The sequence below is a fragment of the Thamnophis sirtalis genome, unplaced genomic scaffold (genome assembly GCF_051295495.1).
Source record: "Thamnophis sirtalis isolate CommonGarterSnake01/CBP01778 unplaced genomic scaffold, rThaSir2_p1.2 scaffold_10, whole genome shotgun sequence".
Classification (NCBI taxonomy): domain Eukaryota; kingdom Metazoa; phylum Chordata; class Lepidosauria; order Squamata; family Natricidae; genus Thamnophis; species Thamnophis sirtalis.
Window position 1 is genome coordinate 71,167,193 of NW_028261390.1, and position 24,472 is coordinate 71,191,664.

The 24,472-nt window shown below is 49.0% G+C and overlaps 2 protein-coding genes across 2 annotated transcripts; both read right to left on the minus strand.

The window, feature by feature from the left end:
* Positions 1-1,711: 1,711 nt before the first annotated feature.
* Positions 1,712-20,895, minus strand: HGFAC (HGF activator). Its single transcript, XM_087724880.1, is given in 13 exon segments — positions 1,712-2,081; positions 2,084-2,156; positions 3,456-3,604; positions 5,309-5,449; positions 6,595-6,734; positions 7,863-8,121; positions 9,668-9,753; positions 10,431-10,596; positions 11,213-11,329; positions 12,794-12,925; positions 13,836-13,958; positions 15,399-15,462; positions 20,688-20,895. Coding segments are annotated over 13 exon segments (1,629 nt in total). The 5' UTR covers positions 20,772-20,895; the 3' UTR covers positions 1,712-1,986.
* A 247-nt stretch (positions 20,896-21,142) lies between these two features.
* On the minus strand, positions 21,143-23,858 carry LOC148043934 (uncharacterized). Its single transcript, XM_087724877.1, has 2 exons — positions 23,472-23,858; positions 21,143-23,210 (listed from the first exon to the last, which is right to left on the minus strand). The coding sequence occupies exons 1-2, from the start codon at positions 23,746-23,748 to the stop codon at positions 22,855-22,857; spliced, it is 633 nt and encodes a 210-aa protein (XP_087581003.1). The 5' UTR covers positions 23,749-23,858; the 3' UTR covers positions 21,143-22,854.
* Between the last annotated feature and the right edge of the window lie 614 nt (positions 23,859-24,472).

Consider the following 24,472-nt stretch of genomic DNA (forward strand, 5'->3'; position numbering starts at 1 on the left):
AATCCAAGGGCGATTGCAAAGAGCTTGACTGTCGCTTGATGGCGCAACGTCGAATGATCATCATGTAGGTATTCTGAGCCATGTTGTAACCTTTTGTGTGAAAGTAGAAGAGAGACAGAGAGAGAGAAAGAGAAAGAGAGGAAGAAAGAGAAACAGAAAGAAAGAAAAAGAAAAAGAAAAAGAGGCAGAAAGAAAGAGAGAAAGAGAAAGAGAGAAAGAGAAAGAAAGAAAGAAAAAGAGGCAGAGAGAAAGAGAAAGAAAGAGAAAGAAAAAGAAAGACAGAAAAAGAGAGAAAGAAAAAGAAAGACAGAAAAAGAGAGAGAAAGAGAAAGAAAGAAAAAGCGAGAAAGAAAAAAAGAAAAGAGGCAGAGAAAGAGCGAGAGAAAGAGAAAGAAAGAAAAAGAGCAGCAAGAGAAAGAGAGAAAAAGAGGGAAAGAAAGAGAGAAAGAAAGAGAAAGAGACAGCAGCGAGAGAGAAAGAGAGAACAGAAAAAGAGATAGAAAGTGCCAGAGAAAGAGAGAAGAGAAAGAGAGAAAATAAAAAGAAAAAAAAAGAAAAAAGAAAGAGACAGACAAACAGAAAGAGAAAGAAAAAGAAAGAAAGAGAAAGAGAAAAATAGAAAGAGACACGACCCACCTATTATTTCCTCTGGAAATAACAAAATAATTTTACTCTCTTACATACAATTATAGGTATATATTCATATAGTTATTCTTCTTCTTTACATTTGTCATTCTTATACATTTGTTCTTCCATTTAAAAGATTATAATATACAGTTTGAGTTGCTTTATTTACCATCCCATCCGCCTGTTTTAACACCACCTTATTTTCCCTTTCTTTTCTCCTTCCCTCCCTTCTCTACTTCCTTCCTTCCTCCTCTCCTTCCTCTCCCTTCTTCCCTTACCTCTCCCCTACTCCTACTCTTCCTCTTTCTCTTTGTCCCTTCCATCTTCCTCTCCTCACCACTGTCTTCCTTCCCTCCTCTTCCTCTCCTCCTCCCTCCCTTTCTTTTATTGTTACAGGTGTCCCTTTCAAATATCAATTCATGTTTCCTTGGGATGATATTTCCACAACCCAAATATAGTTTAGTATCATGTCCTATTCCCTCCCCTTGGCTAATCTATCACTGGAGGTTTTTAAGAAGAAATTGGACAACCGTTTGTCTGAAATGGTACAGGATCTCCTGCTCGAGCCAGGGGTGGGACTAGAAGACCTCCAAGGTCCCTTCCAACTCTGTTATTCTGTGTTTTATGAATTGGGTATGTCTAGTTTAATGAAAAGAAGGACCAGGGAGACATGATAGCAGTCTTTCAATATCTCAGGGGTTGCCCCAAAGAAGAGGGAGTCAAGCTATTCTCCAAGGCACCTGAGGGTAGAACAAGAAGCAATGGGTGGAAACTAATCAAGGAGAGAAGCAACTTAGAATTAAGGAGAAATTTCCTGACAGTTAGAACAATTAATCAGTGGAACAGAAGTTGCCTCCAGAAGTTGTGAATGCTCCAACACTGGAAGTCTTTAAGAAGAGGTTAGATAACCATTTGATTGAAGTTGTGTTGGGTTTCCTGTCTAGCAGGGGGTGGGACTAGAAGACCTCCAAGGTCCCTTCCAACTCTGCTATTCTATTCTATTCTATTCTATTCTATTCTATTCTATTCTATTTCCATATTTCCATTTCCAATTCTGTTATTCTGACCCACACAGGAGGACACACACAGGAGGACACACACACTCCTCTCCTACGCTGTTAAACGGAAAATCAGGCAGAAATCCCAAAGGAAGGATGGCAAGTCCCATCCCAGAAAGGATAAATCGGAGTCCCTTGAAGGACATCTTGTATTTTGGAGTCTGCTTTCTCCCCCTAGTTCTGCGCCACAATTAAAAAGGAAACGTTCGTTACAAAGAGCATTCGGAATTGTCCAGAGCGACGAGGGAGGGTGTCCCGTGGGCCCCACGCGAAGGGGACCGGACCCTCTACGAAGCCACCCTTATCCTTTGGGTGGGCGATGTATCTCCTGGTTGATCCAACTGATGTAGTTTGTCACCTTGGTGTAAACTCCCGGCTTCATGGCTTTCCCACAGCGTCACCCCAGCTGACGATCCCGTACAAGTAGAAGATGCCGTCCCTCTCGCAGGCCAAGGGACCCCCAGAATCTCCCTGGGGGACGCAGAAGAGGAGATGAAGGTAAACGAAAGAGCTACGCAACGTCACAAATCTCAAGCAACCTTTTTTTTCCAGTTTGTTTCTAAATTTGTCTTTTACATAGCAATAGCAGCTAGACTTATATACCGCTTCATAGGGCTTTCAGCCCTCTCTAAGAGGTTTACAGAGTCAGCATATCGCCCCCAACAACAATCCGGGTCCTCATTTCACCCACCTCGGAAGGACGGAAGGCTGAGTCAACCTTTGAGCCGGTGAGATTTGAACAGCCGAACTGCAGAACTAGCAGTCAGCTGAAGTAGCCTGCAGTGCTGCATTTAACCACTGCGCCACCTCGGCTCTTTTCTACATCCATAAGGGCTTTGCGAACAGTGTATTGGCTGGGCCCGTGAGGGTAGCACGCGACGCCATGTCACCCGGCACACGCAGCCTTGCCCATTTGTCTTCTGGGTTTCTGGCGCACACGCACGCACGACGATCAGCTAGTCTTCGTGCGCACGGCGGTGTTGAAAACTGGCCTGCGCATGAGCGCCAGCCAGCTGATTGTCGGAGGTGCGTGCGTGCTAGAACCCGGAAAGTTCGGCTTTTGCAGAGAGCAGCTATCACAAGCGTGCGCGTCGTTTTCACACAACCTTGGCGCCGAAAAGATTCTGTTCTGACCGTGGCTTCCCAAGAACATGACCCAGACTCCTTGTCCCGACAAAACCCCCTTTTATTCATTGACTGTGAATTCTGCTCATTCCCATCCAGCAAAGTCTTTCAAGGGAGGATTTACGGTCACAGACCTTATCTGGCTTGGAGAGCTGCCAGGCCAAGATCTGCAGAACTTGGCCAGGAATCTCAGAGAGTCATGAACCAATTAAGGGAACTAATTGTCTCCTGCAAACTCCACTCCCCTTTCGCTCCCCTTTTATTTCATCTGGGAGGGGCCATTCATCGTCCCCCTGTGGCCTTCCTCCCAAGTCGACCCCTGTTCTTTAGCTGTTCCCTTCGTCTGGCAACTCTGCGCATGCGCACACTGGGAACAGGCTCCAGCTGTTCTTCTGCTTCACTGATGTCTGACTCCGAAGGCAACTGATAACTGGCATACGGCTCTGGCCCCCTCTCTGCCTCCCACACAGAGCCCTCAACAGAGCCTCCCCCAGACTCCAGGACAGGCCCAGGTTCCTCCCCAGCCTGATAATGATGATGGTGATTATGTGTGTGTGTGTGTGTGTGTGTGTACCATGGCCTCATGATCATGTGCTGTCACATCCACACACACGGCTAATTCCTGCAGAAACTCTACAGGATTACCTGGCAAGCATCTGACCTGCCGTCAAGGTAACCAGCGCAGAACATATTTCCGCTGATTTCTGCTCCGTAGACGTCTGCGTTCTGACACTTGTAGTCTGGGATAATCGGAATTAATGCCTCTTGCACCACGTTGGAGTATCTGGATGAATCTGCTCAGGTAAATGTCAAGAATAAGTTTTAAGGAGCAGCAGGTGGGCCTGAAAGGGGCTTCGGCTCTGGGGCGAAAGCGGAACAAGGACACCCACAAACGCAATGGGACGACCCAACGTGACCCACTTGTCATTGTCAACTTGCCCATGGGACAAGCCACTACAGGACAATTTAATAATCCAATTGTTTAAAATAAATACTTTAATTTTTTGTCATTCCCATTTCATTTAGTCCCTCCTTTTCAGTAGTGGGATTCAATTTTTTTTTTACTACCGGTTCTGTGGGCATGGCTTGGTGGGCATGGCAGGGGAAGGATACTGCAAAATCCCCATTCCCTCCCCACTCCAGGGGAAGGATACTGCAAAATCTCCATTCCCTCCCCACTCCAGTGGAAGGATACTGCAAAATCCCCATTCCCTCCTCACTCCAGGGAAGTATACTGCAAAATCTCTATTCCCTCCCCACTCCAGGGGAAGGATACTGCAAAAATCTCCATTCCCTCCCGATCAGCTGGGACTAGGGAAGCAGAGAATAGATGGGGGCAGGGCCAGCCAGAGGTGGTATTTACTGGTTCTCCGAAGTACTCAAAATATCCGCTACCGGTTCTCCGGAGCTGGTCAGAACCTGCTGAATAATACCTTTGATTCTTGGCCATCCTTTCTTTAATGATTTTATTCCACCATTGCTTTGAGATTAGTGTAACTTTTTCCCACAGTGAGTGCTCCCACAACAAGTTGACCCTGGTGAGTTGCCCACAATGAGTTGGGCACAGCGAGTTGGCCATGGTGACTGTCCTAGACCCCCCCCCCACAGGAGGCCCCTGTGTCCTCTCCACTCCCATCTTTAAGCTGTGTTCATGAAATGAGGCACCCCCTATTCTCCTTTTCTGCACCCCCATTCGGCAACACACTGTACTCTCATTAGATACACCATCTCTGACCCAAAGACCACAGAAAGGGAATGTTGTGGACAATTATGCACACACACACCCAACCATGTGAATTCAAGGACCCAAGTTTAAGTGTCCGGTTGGGGCACAGAAGCAATAGTAATAGTACTTGGAGTTATATACCGCTTCATAGGGCTTTTACAGCCCTCTCTAAGCGGTTTACAGAGTCGGCCTATTGCCCCCAACAATCCGGGTCCTCATTTGACCCACCTCGGAAGGACAGAAGGCTGAGTCAACCTTGAGCCAGTCAGGATCAAACTTCCTGGCTGTGGACAGAGTTTGCCTGCAATGCCGCATTCTAACCACTGCGCCACCACAGCTGTATTGAAAACATCAGCTTATATAAAAACTGAGTGCGATCTGCAGGCATCGTGAAGATCAAAGATGTTATTCAGCCGGTTCGCACCGGTTCGCACGAACTGGTAGTGGAAATTTGGCCGGGGTCACTGAACTGATAGTGACCACTGGCTGGCCATGCCCCTGAACCGGTTGCCCGTTCACCGCTCACTTAGATTAGGCCAGGTCTGGGTAGAAAATAAGTAGATAGGTAGAGGGTGTCATGTGACTGAGTGGGCATGGGCGTGAGTGACATCAAGTTGGCCACGGCCACTCAGCCACATGACCCTCCACCTAGCCACGCCCGCAGAACTGGTGGTAAAAAAAATGGAATCCCACCACTGAAGAAGATCGTCCTAGTGTCGGTTGGAACTCCTGGCAATAGGGGTGATCAGCTTCCCCAGCGGTCATCTCTTACTTTCATGCAAGTATCCCCATCCGACAACGTAGCATTTGTGATGGTCTGGAAAGGACATGGAAGCTTCTGGCAGGCAAATGTGTTGGACGAATCGGGATCTGACGGCACAGCGTTGCTTGACTTTCTTGAGTTTAATTAAAACTGCAAGAGAGGGGAAGAACAGGTTGATTGTGTAAGAGAGTGAATTATCATTCGATTGCCTTTGCCCATTTGTCCGAAATGATACAGGGTTTCCTGCTTGAGTAGAGGGTTGGACTAGAAGATCTCCAAGGTCCCTTCCAACTCTCTGTTCTGTTCTGCTCTATTCTATTCTATTCTTCCATTCCATTCTCTATTTTATTCTTCTCTTCTCCTCTCCTCTTCTCCTCTCCTCTATTCTATTCCTAGTCTACTCTACTCCTACTCCACTCTGCTCCATTCCACTCCATTTTGTTCCACTCCACTCTACTCCTATTCTACTCTACTCCTATTCTACTCCTACTCTACTCCATTTCACTCCACTCCACTCTACTCCTATTCTACTCTACTCTTACTCCTATCTACTCTATTCCTACTCCACTCTACTCTACTCCATTCCTCTCCAATTTGTTCCACTCTACTCCTATTCTACTCCTATTCTACTCCTACTCTACTCTACTCCATTTCACTCCACTCCTATTCTACTCTACTCTTACTCCTATCTACTCTATTCCTACTCCACTCTACTCTACTCCATTCCACTCCATTTTGTTCCACTCCACTCTACTCCTATTCTACTCTAGTCCTATTCTACTCTACTCCTATTCTACTCTACACCTACTCTACTCTACTCCATTTCACTCCACTCCACTCTACTCCTATTCTACTCTACTCTTACTCCTATCTACTCTATTCCTACTCCTACTCTACTCTACTCCATTCCACTCCATTTTGTTCCACTCCACTCTACTCCTATTCTACTCTACACCTACTCTACTCTACTCCATTTCACTCCACTCCACTCCACTCCACTCTACTCCTATTCTACTCTACTCTTACTCCTATCTACTCTGTTCCACTCCGTTCTATTCTACTCTATTCTTGATCCAATAAACGGAATTTGGTCTTTGCATCTAGATCCCCAACTCCAGTCCATGGCCCAGTGCCAGTTCGCAGCCTGTTTGGAATAGGACCACAGAAGTGGTGCCCAGGAGCGTGTACACTCGCGCAAAGATGTGTTTGTGAAAGCAGCGCATGTGCAAAACCATCCCCGAAAAGGTTGGGGGCCGCTGCTTTACGCGGCAGGAGAGGCAAGAGAAAGAGCTCACCGATATCGTTTTCGGTTGGGTTGAAAACCGAGTAGTCAGGATGGAGGATGTACTTCTCGATCTTAAACTCTTGGGTGACGTCTGTTGTTCGGTTAAAAAAATGTTGCCCCAAAACCACGTGGATGGTTGAAGTCAGCGGGCTGAAGGAAACGAGACGGCCACAGGGTCGGGTCAAAACATGGAAATGGCCACCACGACCATGCAGCCCAGGTTAAAAGGGGTTGGGGTGAAGGTTTGGGGGGGGGGGTGCCACCTGGCATTCTTCTGTTGCCCTCCTGCATATAACTCTGCACTCAATGGGGGCAACTGGAGGAGGTCCCTGTGAGTAGGAGCAGAGAGAGGAGAAGGAGGAAGAGGAGGAAGAGGGAAAGGAGGAGGAGGAGAAGGAAGGAAGAAAGGAGGAGGAAGAAGAAATGGAAGAGGAGGACAAGGAAGGGGAGAAAGAAAGAGGAGGAAGAGAAGGAAGAAGAAGAAGAAGAAGAAGAAGAAGAAGAAGAAGAAGAGGAAAAGGAGAAGGAAGATGGAAAGGAGGAGGAGAGGGAAAAGGAAGAGGAGGAGAAGGAAGGGGGAAAGGAGGAGGAAGAGGAAGAAGAGGAAGAGGAGGAGAAGGAAGGGGAGAAAGAAAGAGTAGGAAGAGAAGGAAGAAGAAGAAGAGGAGGAGGAGGAGGAGGAAGAGGAGGAGGAGGAGGAGGAGGAGAGGGAAAAGGAAGAGGAGGAGAAGGAAGGGGGAAAGGAGGAGGAAGAGGAAGAAGAAAAGGAAGAGGAGGACAAGGAAGGGGGGAAAGAAAGAGGAGGAAGAGAAGGAAGAAGAAGAAGAAGAAGAAGAAGAAGAAGAAGAAGAAAAAGGAAAAGGAAAAGGAAAAGGAAAAGGAAAGGAGGAGGAAGATGGAAAGGAGGAGGAGAGGGAAACGGAAGAGGAGTAGAAGGAAGGGGGAAGGAGGAGGAAGAAGAAAAGGAAGAGGAGGACAAGGAAGGGGAAAGAAGGAGGAGGAAGAGGAAGAAGAGGGCGAGGAAGAGGAGGAAGCTAAAAAGAAGGAGGAGGAAGGGGGAAAGAAGGAAGAGGGAAAGGAGTAGGAGGAGGAAGGGGCAAATAAGGAGGAGGAAGATGGAAAGGAGGAGGAAGAAGAGGGAGAGGAGGAAGATGGAAAGGAGGAGGAAGAAGGGGGAAAGAAGGAGGAGGAAGAAGAAGAGGGAGAGGAGGGGGAGGAAGATGGAAAGGAGAAGGAGGAGGAAAGAAGGAGGAGGACCAACCAATCGGGCAGCGTTACCTGTTAGCGAAACAGTGGGCCGATGTGACCAGCCAGCAGGAGCGAATGAGGCTTCCGGCACAGAAATTCCCACCCACGTTGATGCTAGCCAGCCAGGGGTAGGATCCTGGCAAGGCAGAAGACCCCCCCACAATCCTGGGTCTTACAAACTGCTGCTTCTTGTGCCTCCTCCCACAGGACCTCTTCACCGCGGCAAACTCAGCCTCGACGTCTGGGAGGAAGTTTGGTGGTCCCGGTGGTGGCTGCCTGCGCCCACTTTCTGAAAGAAAGGAGGGGATGGGGGAATCTCTTTATTCCCTTCCTGGATTCTCCTTCTGCTTGTTTTTCAAAATGTTATGGTGCGGGGGGGGGGGGGGGGGAAGGTTGGGCAGGCATGATGGCTCAGTGGTTAAAATTGCCGAGCTTATCAGCTGACTGCCCAGGTTTGAGACCCGATCGCCACGCAACAGGGTGAGCTCCCGTCCTTGTCTCAGCGCCAGCCCACTAGCAATAGCAATAGCAGTTAGACTTATATACCGCTTCATAGGGCTTTCAGCCCTCTCTAAGCGGTTTACAGAGTCAGCATATCGCCCCCAACAACAATCCGGGTCCTCATTTTACCCACCTCGGATGGATGGAAGGCTGAGTCAACCTTGAGCCGGTGAGATTTGAACCGCCGAACTGCAGCTAGCAGTCAGCTGAAGTGGCCTGCAGTACTGCACTCTAACCACTGCACCACCTCGGCTCTTCTAGCAGTTCGAAAGCATGCAAATGTGAATAGATCAATAGGTACCACTTTGGTGAGAAGATAAGAGCGTTCCCTGCCCCTTTGACGTGTACCCATGCTGGCCACATGACCACAGAAAGGTCTTCGGACAGTGCGGGGTCCTTTGGCCTAGAAATGGAGATGAGCACGGGGCCCTAAAGTCGGACACAACTGGACAGTGGACTTTTTAACGTTATTCTAGAAGGGAGGGACTTGTCCTTGCTAAGCCTTCTGTAATACGGCCAGTCCTCAACTTATAACAGTTCATTTAGTGACCGTTCAAAAGACGCGACTTACGACCGTTTCTCACAGTTACAACCTTTGCAGCATCCTGAGGATCACGCGATCAGAATTGAGATGCTTGGCAACTGGTTCATATTTACGACCGTTGCTGTGTCTCCGGGGGTCATGCGATCCCCTTTTGCGATCTTATGACCAGCAAAGTCTGTGCGGAAGCCAGATTTGCTGAACGACCACGATCGCAACGGTGGCAAGAAAAGTTGTAAAACGGGGCCAAACCCACTTCACGACAGAAATTTTGGGATGAGTTATGGTCATAAGTCGTAAGGACTACCTGTAATGAGGAGAGACTGACCAGAGGGATGGAAATTGCCACAAAGATTGATATTGACGTGACACTGATTGATAACCAGAGGTGGTATTCCGCAGGTTCTGAGCAGTTCTGGAGAACTGGTAGCAGAAATTTTAAGTAGTTCGGAGAATCAGTAAGTACCAGCTCTGGCTGGCCACGCCCCATCTATTCTCTGTCTTCCTAGTCCCAGCTGATTGGGAGGGAATGAGGATTTTGCAGTAATCTTCCCCTGCCATGCCCACCAAGCCACGCCCACCAAGCCACGCCCACCAAGCCACGCCCACCAAGCCACGCCCACCAAGCCACACCCACAGAACTGGCAGTAAATTCTTTTGAATCTCACCACTGTTGATAACTGCTATTTTTATTTTATTTTATAAAAGTCTACATTTACTTAAGAACGCGTCTGCCCATCCTTGGGCTAATTTCACGGTACAACTCAAGTTGAATCCTTGGCAAGTTACTTACGGCATGATGACACATTGCAGTATCCCCAAGACAGCCTGCCGTCCTTAATGAAATAGCACCACGGCTGCTCGTCCCCATCTGGACTTCTAAGGCATTGGAAAAAGCGAAGGAATTCACTCTTTGAGCAACCTATTGCCTTCCAGGCTCTCTTTCTTCTGGTTTTGCTAGGAGCACAGCCTTCAAATGTGGATTTGATTTAGGATTTGATAACGTTAGAGGGAAGGGCGGGTGTCAACGTGGAAGTTGGCCATTTTCTAGCTTCAGCATTGCCACATTAGAGCTGAGGGTTAGGAAGGGGAGAGTAGAGATAGAGGGGGGAAGTTTGTAGCCAAAGCAAAATACTTTCTCTTGGGAACCAAGGTCATTCCCACAGGTGGTCGGAGAGAGGAGGAGTGACATTATCCGGCAACCAGACGGCACAATGATTGAACCTTGCGACTGACTGTTTGATGAAGGGGGGAAATGTAGAAATACGGCATTAAATGCATCTGTCTGGTTGACACTCTGAACTGGGTCTTATTTTTGAGGTAGGGCTTACATTATGAGCATCCTGAAAAATCATGCTAGGGCAGTGTTTCTCAACCTTGGCAACTTGAAGATGTCCGGATTTCTACTCCCAGAATTGAATTCTGGGAGTTATGGGAGTTGAAGTCCGGACATCTTCAAGTTGCCAAGGTTGAGAAACACTGTGCTGAGTCTTATTTTGGGGACACAGGGTACTCTAAACTGTCCTTACAAAGGAGTTACTCCTCTGGCATCTTACCGGCAGTAGGAATGTGAGCCCAATCCCAACTGCACCGTGCTTGTTTGAGAGTCCTCGTAGGAGAAGAGGTGGGAGGTCCACGGGAGACAATCATCTCCAGAAATGGTCTTCTTGGCCAGGCCCAGGTAATCGGTCGCATTACCCCGATAGCAGTTTTGACTTGGAGCTGATGAAGAAAGGAAAAACGGGCCGTTTTTGGGGAGGTTTGCAGAGCGCAAAAACCTTTCTTTTTTCATTTGCCTCTTCAAAACTTTGGTGCATCTTATACTCCGGTGCGTCTTATACTCCGAAAAACATGGTAATTCCTTTTTTGGGTACCATTTCCCCTTTTTTTCCTCTCTGCTCTTTCTGTGCCTCTGTAAATCTCGATAAAATTGTCTAACTGGGAAATTAAACCCTCTCGCAAAGAGGGTGGCTGCAGACCAGAGGTGGGTTGCTCCCGGTTCAGCCCGGTTCGGCCCGGTTCGAACGAACCGGTAGTGGGAATTCAGGCCTGGGTCACAGAACCGGCAGCGACCCAGGCCTGCCACGCCCCCAAACCAGTTTCTTCGCTGCTGCTGGGCCGGCGCCATTTTGGTTTTTAGTGTCTGCGCGTGCGCAGTTGGCTGTAAATTGTCGTGCGCGTGCGTGGAGGACAATTTACACTGAAGAGTGCACATGTGTGCAGCGCGCGTTGCAAACCAGTATTAAAACCGGTAGCAACCCAACCCTTTAAAAAAAAGAAGGTAAAATCACCCCAATGGGACACAACTTTACACTTCCGGTCGCAACTGTTCACTCACCCACGTTGCAGTGTCTCCCTCTGAAAAGGTGGTTGCAGAGGCAGATGGTCCTGTCCGAGAAGAAAGTCGTCCTGCACGAGCGGGTGCCCCGAGGGAGGCAGGGGTCGGAGGGACAGCCTGGGGGGGGGGAGAGCCAAGCACAGACAAAGGGGGGGCCCTTAGAACCGGCATTTTCCTGATAGAAATACGAAGCAGGAGAACTCCGTCCTGAGCTGATGTTTCTGTGGGTTATTACTGAGGCTTCTCTAGCAGAATCCTCACCCGCAGAAGAGGGCGAGGCCTTTTCACCTTAAATGTCGGTGAACAGTCAGCCAATAGTGAAATTTGGCATTTCTCCTGTTTCCTCCCTCCCTCCCTTCTTCCCTTCCTTCCTCCCTTTTTCCTTCCTTCCTTCCTCCCTCCCTCCTTTCCTTCTTCCTCCCTTGCTTTCCTTTCCTTCTTCCTTCCTTCTCCTTCCTTAACCTTCCTTCCCTTCATTCTTCCTTCCCTTTCTTCCCTTCTTCCTTTCCTTCTTCCCTCTCTCCTTCCCCCCCTCCTTCCCCCTCCATCCATCCCTCCTTCTTTCCTTCCCCTTCCTTCCTTCCCTTCTTTCTTCCTTCCTTTCCTTCCCTTCCTCCTTTCCTTCTTCCCTCTCTCCTTCCCCCTCCCTCTTTCCCCCTCCCTCCTTCCCCCTCCATCCCTCCTTCCTTCCCCTTCCTTCCTTCCCTTCATTCTTCCTTCCCTTCCTTCCCTTCTCCCTTTCCTCCTTCCCTCCCTCCTTCCCCCTCCATCCCTCCTTCCTTCCTTCTCCTTCCTTCCCCTTCCTTCCTTCCCTTCATTCTTCCTTCCTTTCTTTCCCTTCTTCCCTTCCTCCCTCCCTCCTTTCCTTCTTCCTCCCTTGCTTTCTTTTCCTTCTTCCTTCCTTCTCCTTCCTTTCCCTTCCTTCCCTTCATTCTTCCTTCCCTTCCTTCCCTTCTTCCTTTCCTTCTTCCCTCTCTCCTTCCCCCTCCCTCCTTCCCCCTCCATCCATCCCTCCTTCCTTCCCCTTCCTTCCTTCCCTTCTTTCTTCCTTCCTTTCCTTCCCTTCTTCCTTCCTTCCACCCTCCTTTCCTTCTCCCTTCCTTTATAATACAATACAATAGTAGAGTTGGAAGGGACCTTGGAGGTCTTCTAGTCCAACCCCTTGCCTAGGCAGGAAACCTTATACTGTTTCAGACAAATGGCTATCCTTTCCTTCTTCCTTCCTTCCTTCTCCTTCCTTCCCCTTCCTTCCTTCCCCTCTTTCTTCCCTTCTTCCTTTCATTCTTCCCTCCCACCTTCCCCCTCCCTCCTCTCTCCATCCCTCCTTCCTTCCCTTCTTCCTTCCCTTCCTTCCCTTCTTCCTGCCTTTCCTCCCTTTCCTTCTTCCCCTCCCTCCCTTTCCTTCCTTCCTTCCTTTCCTTCCTTTCTCCTCCCTCCTTTCCTTCCTTCCTTATTTCCTTCCTTTCTTTCCTCCCACCCTGCTTGAGCAGAGAGTTGGATTAGAAGACTTCCAAGGTCCCTTCCAGCTCTGATTGTTTGATGCATCAAAGGAAGCCGTCTGGTGACCCTTCCCCACAATACCTGTATACATTTCTGGATGGCAGTCGGCTGTGCTGTTCACACAGCTGCATCCTTGTATTGAGCCTTGGTAGATTCTGGCCCACCTGTCTCCCGGCTCAAAGTATTCAGACAGAGTCTCATCAAAGCACTTCGCTGCAATGAGGGAAAGCATAAAAGCCTTTAGCCTGGACCACAATTTCTGCCGTCAGAGCTGGACCGTCACGGTGTGACAATTTAAGAATTCAATTTAATCATTTAAAGTAAATTTAAAAAAATATCTTAATGTGTGTCATTCATATTTCATTCTGTCCCTCCTTTTTCATTCTTTCTTTTACAATTCTATTCCACCATTTCTTTGACATTAATTGTCCCTCAGTGAGTTAGCTGTGGCAAGTTGGCCATGGTGAGTTGGCTATGGATATTGGCAATGTTGAGTGGGCTATGGGTGTTGGCAATGATGAGTTGGCTATGGGTGTTGGCCATGGTGAATTGGCCATAGTGAGTTGGCCATGATGAGTTGGCTATGGGTGTTGGCCATGGGGAATTGGCTATGGGTGTTGGCAATGATGAGTTGACCATGGTGAGTTGGCTATGGGTGTTGGCTATGAGTATTGGCCATAGTGAGTTGGCCATGGTGAGTTGGCTATGGATATTGACCATGGTGAGTTGGCCATGGTGTGTTGGCTATGGGTGTTAGCCATGGTGTGTCGGCTATGGGTATTGGCCATGGTGAGTTGACCATGGTGTGTTAGCCATGGTGAGTTGACCATGGTGTGTTGGCCATGGTGAGTTGGCCATGATGAGTTGGCCATGGTGTGTTGGCCATGGTATGTTGGTCATGGTGAGTTGACTATGGATGTTGGCTATGGTGAGTTGGCTGTGGTGAGTTGCCTGTGGTGAATTGTCATAAACCCAGTGGAGAATCTCAGCTAACCAAATGTCCATGACTGTCCATCTCCCACAGCATCCAATGATGAGAAGCGAAACGTCTTGTTTTTTCCCCCTCCCCCCCCAAAATATCAATCCTTTTCAAAATAAAAACCACTTTTGAGACTCAACTTACCAACTTCGCACTGTGTCCCTGTGAATTCTGCAGGACAGACGCAGCGCTGAGAACATTGGTCACATTCCCTGAAACACACGCCCCCATTTCTACAAGGGTTACGTCCGCAGTCACGGGAAACGTCTACACAGAAAAAACAGACAAGGAGGAAATCAAGAGAGGCGCACCAATGAAGACCAGAAAAGGAAAGGGGATTGTTGTGCGACACCAAGCCAGGATCAGACCTTGGAGGCCAGGTAGAGAGATCTCCCCTGGGGTGGTTGTTCCCTGCTGGGTCTCCTCTCCCCGCGGGTCCCTTGACCGTTTTCTCTTCAGGAGTGTCCTTGCCGTGACAATTCTAACTCATGTCCTTCTTTTTAAAATAATTTTTACTGAGGAAGTTTTTTCGACAGTGCAAAAAACAGTACAAATTTTGAATGAAAGGAGAACAAAGAAAGGTAACAAGGGGGGAAGGAAAGAGAAAGGGAAAGGAAACGAAAGGAAAGGGAAAAGAAGGGAAGGAAAAGGTAGGTTAGAGAGGGGAAGGGAAGGAAAAGGGAAAATGTCAGAGTTTGTGGCAGCAATCACGTCCAGAAAGCACACCCAGGTAACTGATTCAGCAGGATTCATTAACTTCTCTTTATATATAATACGACACCTGAAGTAAATATACAATACCAAAAGCAGCGTTTCCCACGTGGTAGTAAATACAAACAAACACAGGTAGAGAACAGTTTCACTTTCAGTTCAGAGCAGCAGGCGAGTTTTGAGCTCAGCACAGACTCAGAGTTTTAGTACAGAACAGCTAAGCCACACCCAGGCTCCTTGCTGTCTCCGTGTTGCTCACACAGCAAATACTGTTTCGGTTTCCGAACAGCCCTCATTGGCTGTCTTAGTTGTTATGCCTATTCATTGGCTGACTTTGTTACCATGTCTTCCGAGTCATGAACTCTCGCACACACTGACAGAAAAGGAAAAGGAAAGGAAGGAAAAGGAAAAGGAAAAGGAAAAGGAAGGGAAAGGGAAGAAAGCTGGAAGGGCAAAAGGAAGAAGGAGAAATGAGGAAACTCAGCACAGAGCTACATCAGGGGTGAGTTGCTACTGGCATTTCTGCTGGTTCGCCGTGCAATTTTTTTTGCGTGCGCATGCTCAGTCCCCTCGCGTGCACGCCAAATGCGCCCTCTGCGAGTGTGCGCATTTGCACCTAAAAAGGTCTGCGCATGCACACAACATTAGAAAAGGGAAAAATGCATTTCTGCAATGAAGATTGTTCATGCGCAGAACCGGAAACCAAGATGGCAGCACCGCCAATAGAACCAGTACGGGGGCGTGGCAGGCTGAGTTACTACCAACTTAGCCGAACTGGTCCGAACCAGTCTGAACCGGTCCGAACCGGTAGGAACCCACCTCTGAGCTACATAGGAGGCAGAGGAAAGAGTCAAGATATTCACTCCCTAGTATCTCCTGGGGTATATCTATCAGGAAAAGAACAGTAAGAGTTTACTCTGGCAAGATTCTGTCTGCTGTGTGAAAGCAAATGAATTAAATTCTGACTGGATTGTTCCATGTCGGTTTTTTCGGTACCTTGGGGTTGATAGACTTCATACTCAGGTTCGGCTGTCGTCTTAATGCCCGCTGTTATTTCCTCCTAGGAAGCAATTTGTCAAGAGTAAATTGTGTGAGTAGTTGACTTTTTCCCCGTAAACAGATCCTCTGTCTCTTGCTCTCTCTCTCTCTCTCTAAAATTGAGAATGGTAAGTAAATCCAGGTAGTCCTCGCCTTACGACCACAATTGAGGTCAACGTTTCTGTTGTTCCTGTACAAACTCATAAAGGGCTCCAAAGAGTAAATAGTATTGTTGTTTTTTTCTTGGAAATTGAGAGCCATGGAACTTTTGTAAAACTTGCAAGACAAAATGGCAAGTCGACGTAGTTTCCAAAGCAGGAGTCACCAACCTTTCGGAACTCAAGGACCGCTAAATTCATAATTTTAAATCCCGTGGACCACTAATATGAATTAGTGACGGGATGGGGTCCTTCAGGCACTTAGCTTGGCCACCTGTTAGCGGATAGTCAACTCTAGGTTTTCTGTCCATTGCAGCTAGGAATCTCTCTCTTTTTTTAAAACAAAGTTTTTATTAAACATTTTAACCTTTAAAACCAGGAAAAACAACAACAGCAAATAAAGAAAAAAAACAGGACACACATAACAATACAAAGTAATTTTACAGCCTCCTGAATCGGTTTACATATTTAGCTTTAGTGGTTCTCTATATTCTACGTTGCCTTCCTATCGGTTTTAACATCTGTAATAGCGTAATGACAGTTGTACTAACAATTGCAATAATATTAATTGTTCATATCACCGTTGTATTTACATTATGGTCAATAATTTAAGTTTGATAGTAATTAGTAACAGAAGTCTCTGTTTTTTAAAAAAACTAGTATGGAATAAAAACAATTCCATATTTGATAATAATCCCGTTCTTCTCTTTCTCTTAACTCCAAAGTCATTTTGTCCATCTCTGCACATTCGAGGACCTTTCTAATTATTGTTTCGTCTGCGGGTGTATTGATTCGTTTCCAGTTTTTGTGCGAAAGCCATCCTTGCAGCTAGGAATCTCAAATACGGCCAAGAATGAAAGTTTGTCTTATAGTCAGCCCAGCCGAGTTTTACGCGCCACTCACTGAAGCCCCTGGACTCCCAGGGAGAGAGGGAAGGGCTGCAGTTACTAAACAGGTGACCAAGCTGAGTGCCTGAAGGACCCCATCCCGCCAGTGATTGGGAGTAATTGTGTAGGCGGGCCGTATGTGCCCCAGGTCCGTAGTTTGAGAATCCCTGATTTAGTGCATTATTTAAAAAAATGCAAAAATGCAAAAGATTTTTCTGTGGATCGCCAGTTGGTGGACTTACTGCTCCAAAGTACCTGAAAACAGAAGAAGAAGTGACAGATGGAAACTAATGAAGGGGAGAAGCAACTTAGAACTAAGGATAAGCTTCCTGACAGTGAGAACAATTTACCAGGGGAACACCTTGCCACCAGAAGTTGTGAATGCTCCAATACTGGAGGTTTTTTTTAAAGAAGAGATGGGACCACAGTTTGTCTGAAATGTGTAGGGCCTCTTGTTTGAGCAAGGGGTTGGACTAGAAGACCTCCAAGGTCCCTTTCAACGGTGTTATATTATGAAGTGATGGGTGGGCTCCATGCCTAACGAAGAGAAGGGCTAGGAGTGACTTGATAGCTGTCTTCTGATACTTAAGGGGTTGTCAATGGGGAAGAGGAGGGTCAACTTGTTCTCCAAAGCAATGGATGGAAAACTAATCAAGGAGAGACCCAATCTAGAACCAAGGAGAAATTTCCTGGCCCTTAGAACAATCAATCAGTGGAACAACTTGCCTCCAGAAGTTGTGAATGCTCCAACACTGGAAGTTTTTAAGATGATGTTGGATAACCGTTTGTCTGAAGTGGTGTAGAGTTTCCTGCCTAAGCAGGGCGGGTTGGACTAGAAGACCTCCAAGGTCCCTTCCAACCAGTGGTGGCATTCAGATAATTTAATAACTGGTTCTCTACCCTAATGACTGGCCCGAAAAACGGGCAGGGCCAGCCAGTGGTGGGATTAGCCAATTCGCTGAACTGGGCAGCATTTTAACAACCGGTTAGCCCGAACCGGCTGAATCCCACCTCTGCTTCCAGCTCTGTTGTTGCTATTCTTGTTCAACCTCACTTATTATCCTGCATTTTATCCTAGTTTGGAAGGTGACGTTCCCGAGCCAGGATGCCGCGGCGCATTTAATAGAAAGAGAGTTAAAGAAAGAGAAGATTCTGCAGAAAAGGACCTCAGAGGAGGGCGAGGCGAAGATTCCAACAGGTTGCAGAGAAAACCAATCCTTACAATAATTTTGTCCCTGCAATCTCTCTCCGGGGCTGGTGTCCTCTCTTGCTTCCCTCCCTTTGGTCAATCAATCCTCCATCACGTCATCAGAGCAATTGGGACAGAAGGGGTGGGAGAGGGATTCCTGAAACTGTTGTGGCCCACCAGCAGTCATCGGATCAGGCAGCAATACTTGAGAGACCGCCTACTGCCAATTACCTCCACTAGACCAATTAGATCCCACAGACTAGGCCTCCTCCGAATTCCATCCGCCGGCCAGTGTCGACTGGCGACTACCCGGAGGAGAGCCTTCTCTGTGGCTGCTCCGACCCTCTGGAACGAACTCCCCATGGAGATTCGGACCCTCACCACCCTCCAGGCCTTCCGCATAGCCCTTAAAACCTGGCTGTTCCGACAGGCCTGGGGCTAAAGATTCGCTGCCCCTATCTCGAATGGTATGATTGTTGTGCTTTTTAACTATGTATAGTTTTGTGTTCTTGTTAAACTGTTTGTATCCCCCCCCTTCCCTTTTTGAGTTGTGAGCCGCCCTGAGTCCCCTTAGGGAAAAGGGCGGCATACAAATGAAATAAAACTCTAAACTCTAATACCTTCATGGTATTGGACCTGGGTACTTGAGAGACTGCCTGTTGCCAATTACCTCCCAAAGACCCATTAGATCGCACAGGGTCGGCCTCCTCCGGGTCCCGTCTACCAGCCAATGCCATCTGGCTACGACCCGGGGGAAGGCCTTCTCTGTTGCAGCTCCGGCCCTTTGGAACGAACTCCCCGCGGAGATTCGGACCCTCACCTCTCTCCAGGCCTTCCGAAAAGCCGTTAAAACCTGGCTGTGTCGGCAGGCCTGGGGTTGATGAGCTCCCTTCCCCTCCCGACAGGTGTGGCTGTTGGCTATCTTAAATGCTTGTCTTGTATTTGTGTGTTCCCTTTCCCGCTTGAGTTGTTCGCCGCCCTGAGTCCCTTTTGGGAACAGGGCGGCATATAAATAAAACAAACCTCAAACCTCAAACCTCAGATTCGGACAGTGAGGAGGTTGGGGAGGAACCTGGGCCAGTCCTGGAGTCTGGGGAAGGCTCTGAGGAGGGCTCTGTGTCGGAGGCAGAGAGGGGGCCAGGGCCCTATGCCAGTTATCAGCTGCCTTCGGAGTCGGACATCAGTGAGGCAGAGGAACAGCTGGAGCCTGTTCCTAGTGTGCGCATGCACAGAGCTGCCAGACAACGGGAACAGCTAAAGAACAGGGGCCGACTTGGGAGGAAGGCCGGGCGATGAATGGCTTTCTATAATCTCTTTTAGGGAGAGGTTCAAAGGATGAGGAAGAAAAACTCTCCCAGGCAACCCCAGAACAGAAGGTCTTAGGGGCAGGACTGCCACCAGGTTGGTCCTTGACTTACAACACTTCACGTAGTAACTCTTCGAAGTTACAACAGCACCGATAAAAGTGACTTATGACCGTTTTCCACAGTTAACAGCCTCTGCAGCATTCCTGTGGTGAAGTGGTCCAAATTCAGAAACCTGGCCACTAAACAAGTAAAGTCAATGGAGGAAGCCGGATTCACTTAACGACCGGTTTACTGACTTAAGTACTGAGGCATGAAAGGTTGTTAAAATGGGGCAAAATGCAATGTCCCGCTTAAGAACAGAAATGTTGGGCTTGCTACCTGCTTCATCCAATCTTTCCTAACGCTCCGCATACTCCATTTCCAGTTTTAAAACCAGGTAGTCCTCGACTTATGACCGCCGTCGGAGTCCCAAATTCCTGTGGCTGAGGGAGACGTCGGTCAAGTGAGCTTTGCCCCATGTTATGGCATTTCTTGCCACCGTAAACCGGTTGTTAAGTGAATCCGGCTTCCCCGTTGACTTTCGCTTGTCGGAAGGTCGCAAACGCGTATCACGCAGCACCCCCCCCCCCCAAGGACACTGCAACCGTCATAAATAGAGTCGGTCGCTAAGCCTCTGAATTTTGATCATGTGACCACAGGAATCAGGGGTGGGTTCCAGCAGGCAATACTGCCGGGTACCTCATGGGGCGCGCTGCGTGCGCGAGCATGCCCAGTGCAATGAAAATTGTCCTGCGCATGCACAGAAGCGAAAAACAAGATGGGCGCCACCCGGAGAACCGGTTTTGGGGCGTGGCAGGCCTGGGTCACTGCCGGCTCCAGCGATCCAGGCCACCAAACCACTAACGGTTCGGCTGAACCGATCCGAACTGGCAGGGACAGGGATACGGCAACGCTCATGGGAAAAAAGATTGTAAGTCACTTTCTTCACGGCCGTTGTAACTCTGAATGGTCACTAAACGAATCGTGGACTCCCTGTATCTGTTCCCATTAGCAAGATCTGGGTCTCTGTAAGGAGGAGAAGCTCTTGGCCACAAGGATCCATTTCTTGGAACTTGTCGTTCCATTCCCGATATCGTCACCAAAGTTCTCGTTTTTCTGACTCCAGATTCAGCCAGGAAAATGTTAAAAGCAAGCAGATACAAACATACAAACATACCAACACACCAGTGGTGGGTTCCGGGTCCCAGTGCAACCAGTACAGTGCAACGGGGCCGGGCATCCAGCACATGAATGTGCGCAGCACGCACATGCGTATTTAGCACCTGTGACGCTCCGCAATGCTTCCACGACGCTCCAGATGCTCGGCGGAGCATCGCACAGGCGCCATACGCTCCATGAACGTGTGTGGAAGCCCCCAAAACCTCAAATACCGGTAAGGAGCACAGGTGGGCCCTCCGGAGCACCGTACTGGAACAGTATCTGGTGCTCCTGGCAAGCACCAGTACCCCCATACTGAGGTGTACCGGTCATAACCTACCTCTCTCTCTCTCTTAAACTTTTAAACTTTAAACTTTAATAGGATTTGTATGCTGCCTACTCCCTAGGGACCCTCTCTCTCTCTCTCTCTCTCTCTCTCTCTCTCTCTCTCTCTCTCTCACACACACACACACACACACACACACACACTTACTTATTTACTTACTTACCGGCCTAGTTGTGGTGTTCCTTAGACCCGAAACCAGAGCAAGCGTGATGGAAAAAATGTAGATTTTCATCGTCTTCTCTTTCATTAATTCTCCCACCCCCCTCCTTTTTTTTAAAGTACCAAACTACCTTGGAATTTTTCTGGAATATCTCAGGGCTGAAGGATCAAATAGGAACTCCAAGCAACGTTGGGGGTGCATGCAAATTTGCTTCCTTTTAAGATAAGTTTTAACTCCTGCCACTACTTCAACGAGGGTTAATCATTCACCCGCTCACCTACCGATTGATCGATCGATCGCGGGAGAGAAACGGAAGCCAAAGAAAGCAGGTTGCAGAGAATTGGGGATGATCAATATTTGCAGAAGGCTTCCTTTCCCAGCTCCACTTGTTGAGAATTAACAAGCCCAACTATACGACCCCCGGTTGAGTAACGCAGCCCGAAGAGGCGGAGTTAATTTTAAAAGATAAATTTACTCTTAAATTAAACCATTCAATTTACACACAATTGACAAAATGGAAAGCTGACAGGCAAAAAAACAAAATGTCCAAATACGATATGCAACCTCTTCTTCCTCCTGAATTCCAGAACGGGGTTCGAATTCCGCTTTGAAGGGAGCATAGGGGCGTGGCATGGCCCAACATGTAATGCCAGAAACTTCCGGTTCGCTGCGAATGACCAGTGAGTGAGTGGCTGGGAATGACTATCACAACTAATAGTCTTGTGATCCTTCCCATTAAGCAGACGTGATCAGTGGTGAAATTCAATTTTTTTTACTACCAGTTCTGTGGATGTGGCTTGGTGTGCGTGGCAGGGGAAGTATACTACATTCCCACCCCACTCCTGGGGGAAGGATACTGCAAAATCCCCATTCCCTCCCCACTCCAGGGGAAGGATTCTGCAAAATCCCCATTCCTTCCCCCACTCCAGGGGACAGATACTGCAAGATCTCCATTCCCACCTCACTCAAGGGGAAGGATACTGCAAAATCAGGATTCCCTCCTGATCAGCTGGGATTTAGACAGGGGCGAGGCCAGCCAGAGGTGGTATTTGCCAGTTCTCCGGACTACTCAAAATTTCCACTACCGGTTTTCCAGGACCGGTCAGAACCTGCTGAATTTCGACCTGGACGTGGTGGCATATAATGAGAACCCCGAGTCCACCTTCAAGGGGTCCCTCCATCCAAGTGTGACGTTACTTGTGGATTCCCCAACAATCACAGTATTCTCAGCTGTTCCTTGGGGTGAAATGAAATGGGACAACTCACCATGGCCAAGTTGCCGTGGCCAGTTTGCCCTGGTCAACTTGGCAACGGACAAACAGAATGGGGTATTGTGGCCCGTTGGGTGCTGGCCCCTCCAGCAACCGAATCAGATAAGGAGTAGGTGTGCGGGTCAGGATCAGCATCAGGGCAACCTGGGAGCTCCAACAGGAAAGAGGGAATGGAGCTGGGAGAGAGAAAGAGAGAGAGAGAGGCAGAGCCTGGACCATCCGTCAGCCCTCAGATGGAGAGTCGACAGCCCCCAGGTCTGGAAGTGGCTGATGAGGAAGAGGGGGAACAGCTGGACTCAGTGCCTGACACACAGATGCGCAGAAGGCAGAGGAGAGGAGTGGAAATCTATGGGAAGGAAGGAAGGAAGGAAGGACTAGCAATAGTACTTAGACTTATATACCGCTTCACAGTGCTTTACCACCCACTCTAGCGGTTACAGAGCCTCCTGCTCCCAAAAATCTGAGTCCACATTTTACCAACCTCGGAAGGATGGAAGGCTGAGTCAACCTTTCAGCCGGTCAGCATCGAACTGCTGGCACTGGGCAGAGTTAACCTGCAATACTGCATTCTAACCACTGGGAAGGAAGGAAGCGAGGAAGGAAGGAAAATAGCAATAGCACTTAGACTTATATACCGCTTTACAGTGCTTTTACAGCCCTCTCTAAGCGGTGTACCGAGTCAGCCTATTGCCCCCAACAATTTTGGGCCCTCATTTGACCGACCTCGGAAGGACGGAAGGCTGAGTCAACCTCGAGCCTGGTGAGATTCAAACTGCCAAATTGCAGGCAGTCAGCAGAAGCAGCCTGCAGTACCCCACTCTAACCACTGCACCACCGCGGCTCCACAGGTGAATGCCACAGGGAGTACAAAGCGCGCCGGGCGCTGCGCGTCCAGACGTTCAAACGAAAGTCGCCTTGCAAGGACCCTCGTTCTCCTCACTCCCGGCCGCAGGGACAGCGGGAAGGTTGGATGTCCTTTGAGTTCTCGTTTGTCTTTTCGGCTGGCCGGCTCTGGGCTCCGAGACGCTGCCGTCAAAAAGGACGCGGCTCTCTGGTTCGGGACACGACCATCGCGGGGCTGGCAAGGATGCTGTAACACTGTCCACGTCGATTACGCAACGGATCGGGAGTTCGGGCCTACAAGTCTCCTTTCGGATCACGGCAGGGTTGAAGTCACGATGGTGGCTTGGGGAGGTCGGGTCGTAAAGGCTCCCCTCGCTTCCTCGGAGGTGGGTTCTAGGCTTGTGGAGCAAACCTAGAACACGGAAGAAAAAGGGAAGAGGGGAGATGAGAAGGCTTCGTATTGTAACCAGTGGTGGTATTCGTTTACCTTCCCATCAGTTTACAAATGTGAGCATGGGCTTGCGCTCTGCGTTCCTCCCCAACCCTCCTCACTGTCCGACTCTGCTGCCAGCTTTGTTGGCTGCTAGTGGGCCACAACAGTGAGCCGGTGTAACAAACCATGCAACAAGCATAACAGAGAATGATTGCCAAGCCATTCAACATCTGGAAATACCTGGTCTGAGTTTCTCAGAGGCGGCTTTGACCTCGGTGGGACTTCCCGTCTCAGAGAGGGGCAGCCTGCGGCTTGGGGGGCTGGCGATGTCCCCCTCCGGCACCAGGGTGAGGTCCGCCAGGAACACATCGTCCTCCTCCTCCTCCTCCTCCTCCATGGTCTCCTCCTCCATAGTCTCCTCTTCTTCTTTCCACCTGGAGTTGCCCTGCAAAAGCAGATTCGGAGGGCGGGGAGCATTTCCATCGCTGGTCGCGTGGGCGAGAGCCACGGGCGTCATCCCGCCCTTCTCCGGACCTCTCTGCCCAGCCGCCGAGTTGCTTGGGGGTTGCAGGCACCTTCTGCCCTCCTGCCCATCAGGATGGGGCGTCCGCGGGGGAGTGCCTGCAGTATCCCTGGGGACAGATGTGGAAAGGCCCGTCTGGCCCGGGGGCGTCTGAAGGAATTCGGGCAAAACCAGGTCTTCCTTTCTCAGCAACCCGCGCTGGTCGTCGGCTCGGTTACTCTGGACTTTGGATATGAGTTCGAAAAATTCTAAGCCAAGAAACCCAGATGGTGAGAGTCAGCATTGCAAAAAGCCCATCATGGCCAAACAAGATTGCAGATTAACAGCGTTAGAAGGGACCAGGGAGGTCATCTAGTCCAACCCCTGCCCCCCGCCCAAGCAGGAGACCCTAAACCGTTTCTGATGGCAGTCCAGTCTCTTCTTGAACGCCACCAGGGATGGCAAATTACTTAACAGGTTAGCAGAGTGGGAAGGGACCTTGTGGGTCATCTAGTCCAGCCCCCGCCCAAGCTGGAGACTCTACAGCATTTGTGATGAACGCCCAGCCTCTTCTTGAAGGCCTCCAGTGATGAAGCTCCCACAAAACCTGAATAAGAGAATAACAAACTAATATATTTGGAAGGGACCTTGTGGGTGATCTAGTCTAACCCCCTGCCCAAGCAGGACACCGTACACCATTTTTGACAGAAGGCAGTCCAGTCTCTTCTTGAAAGTCTCC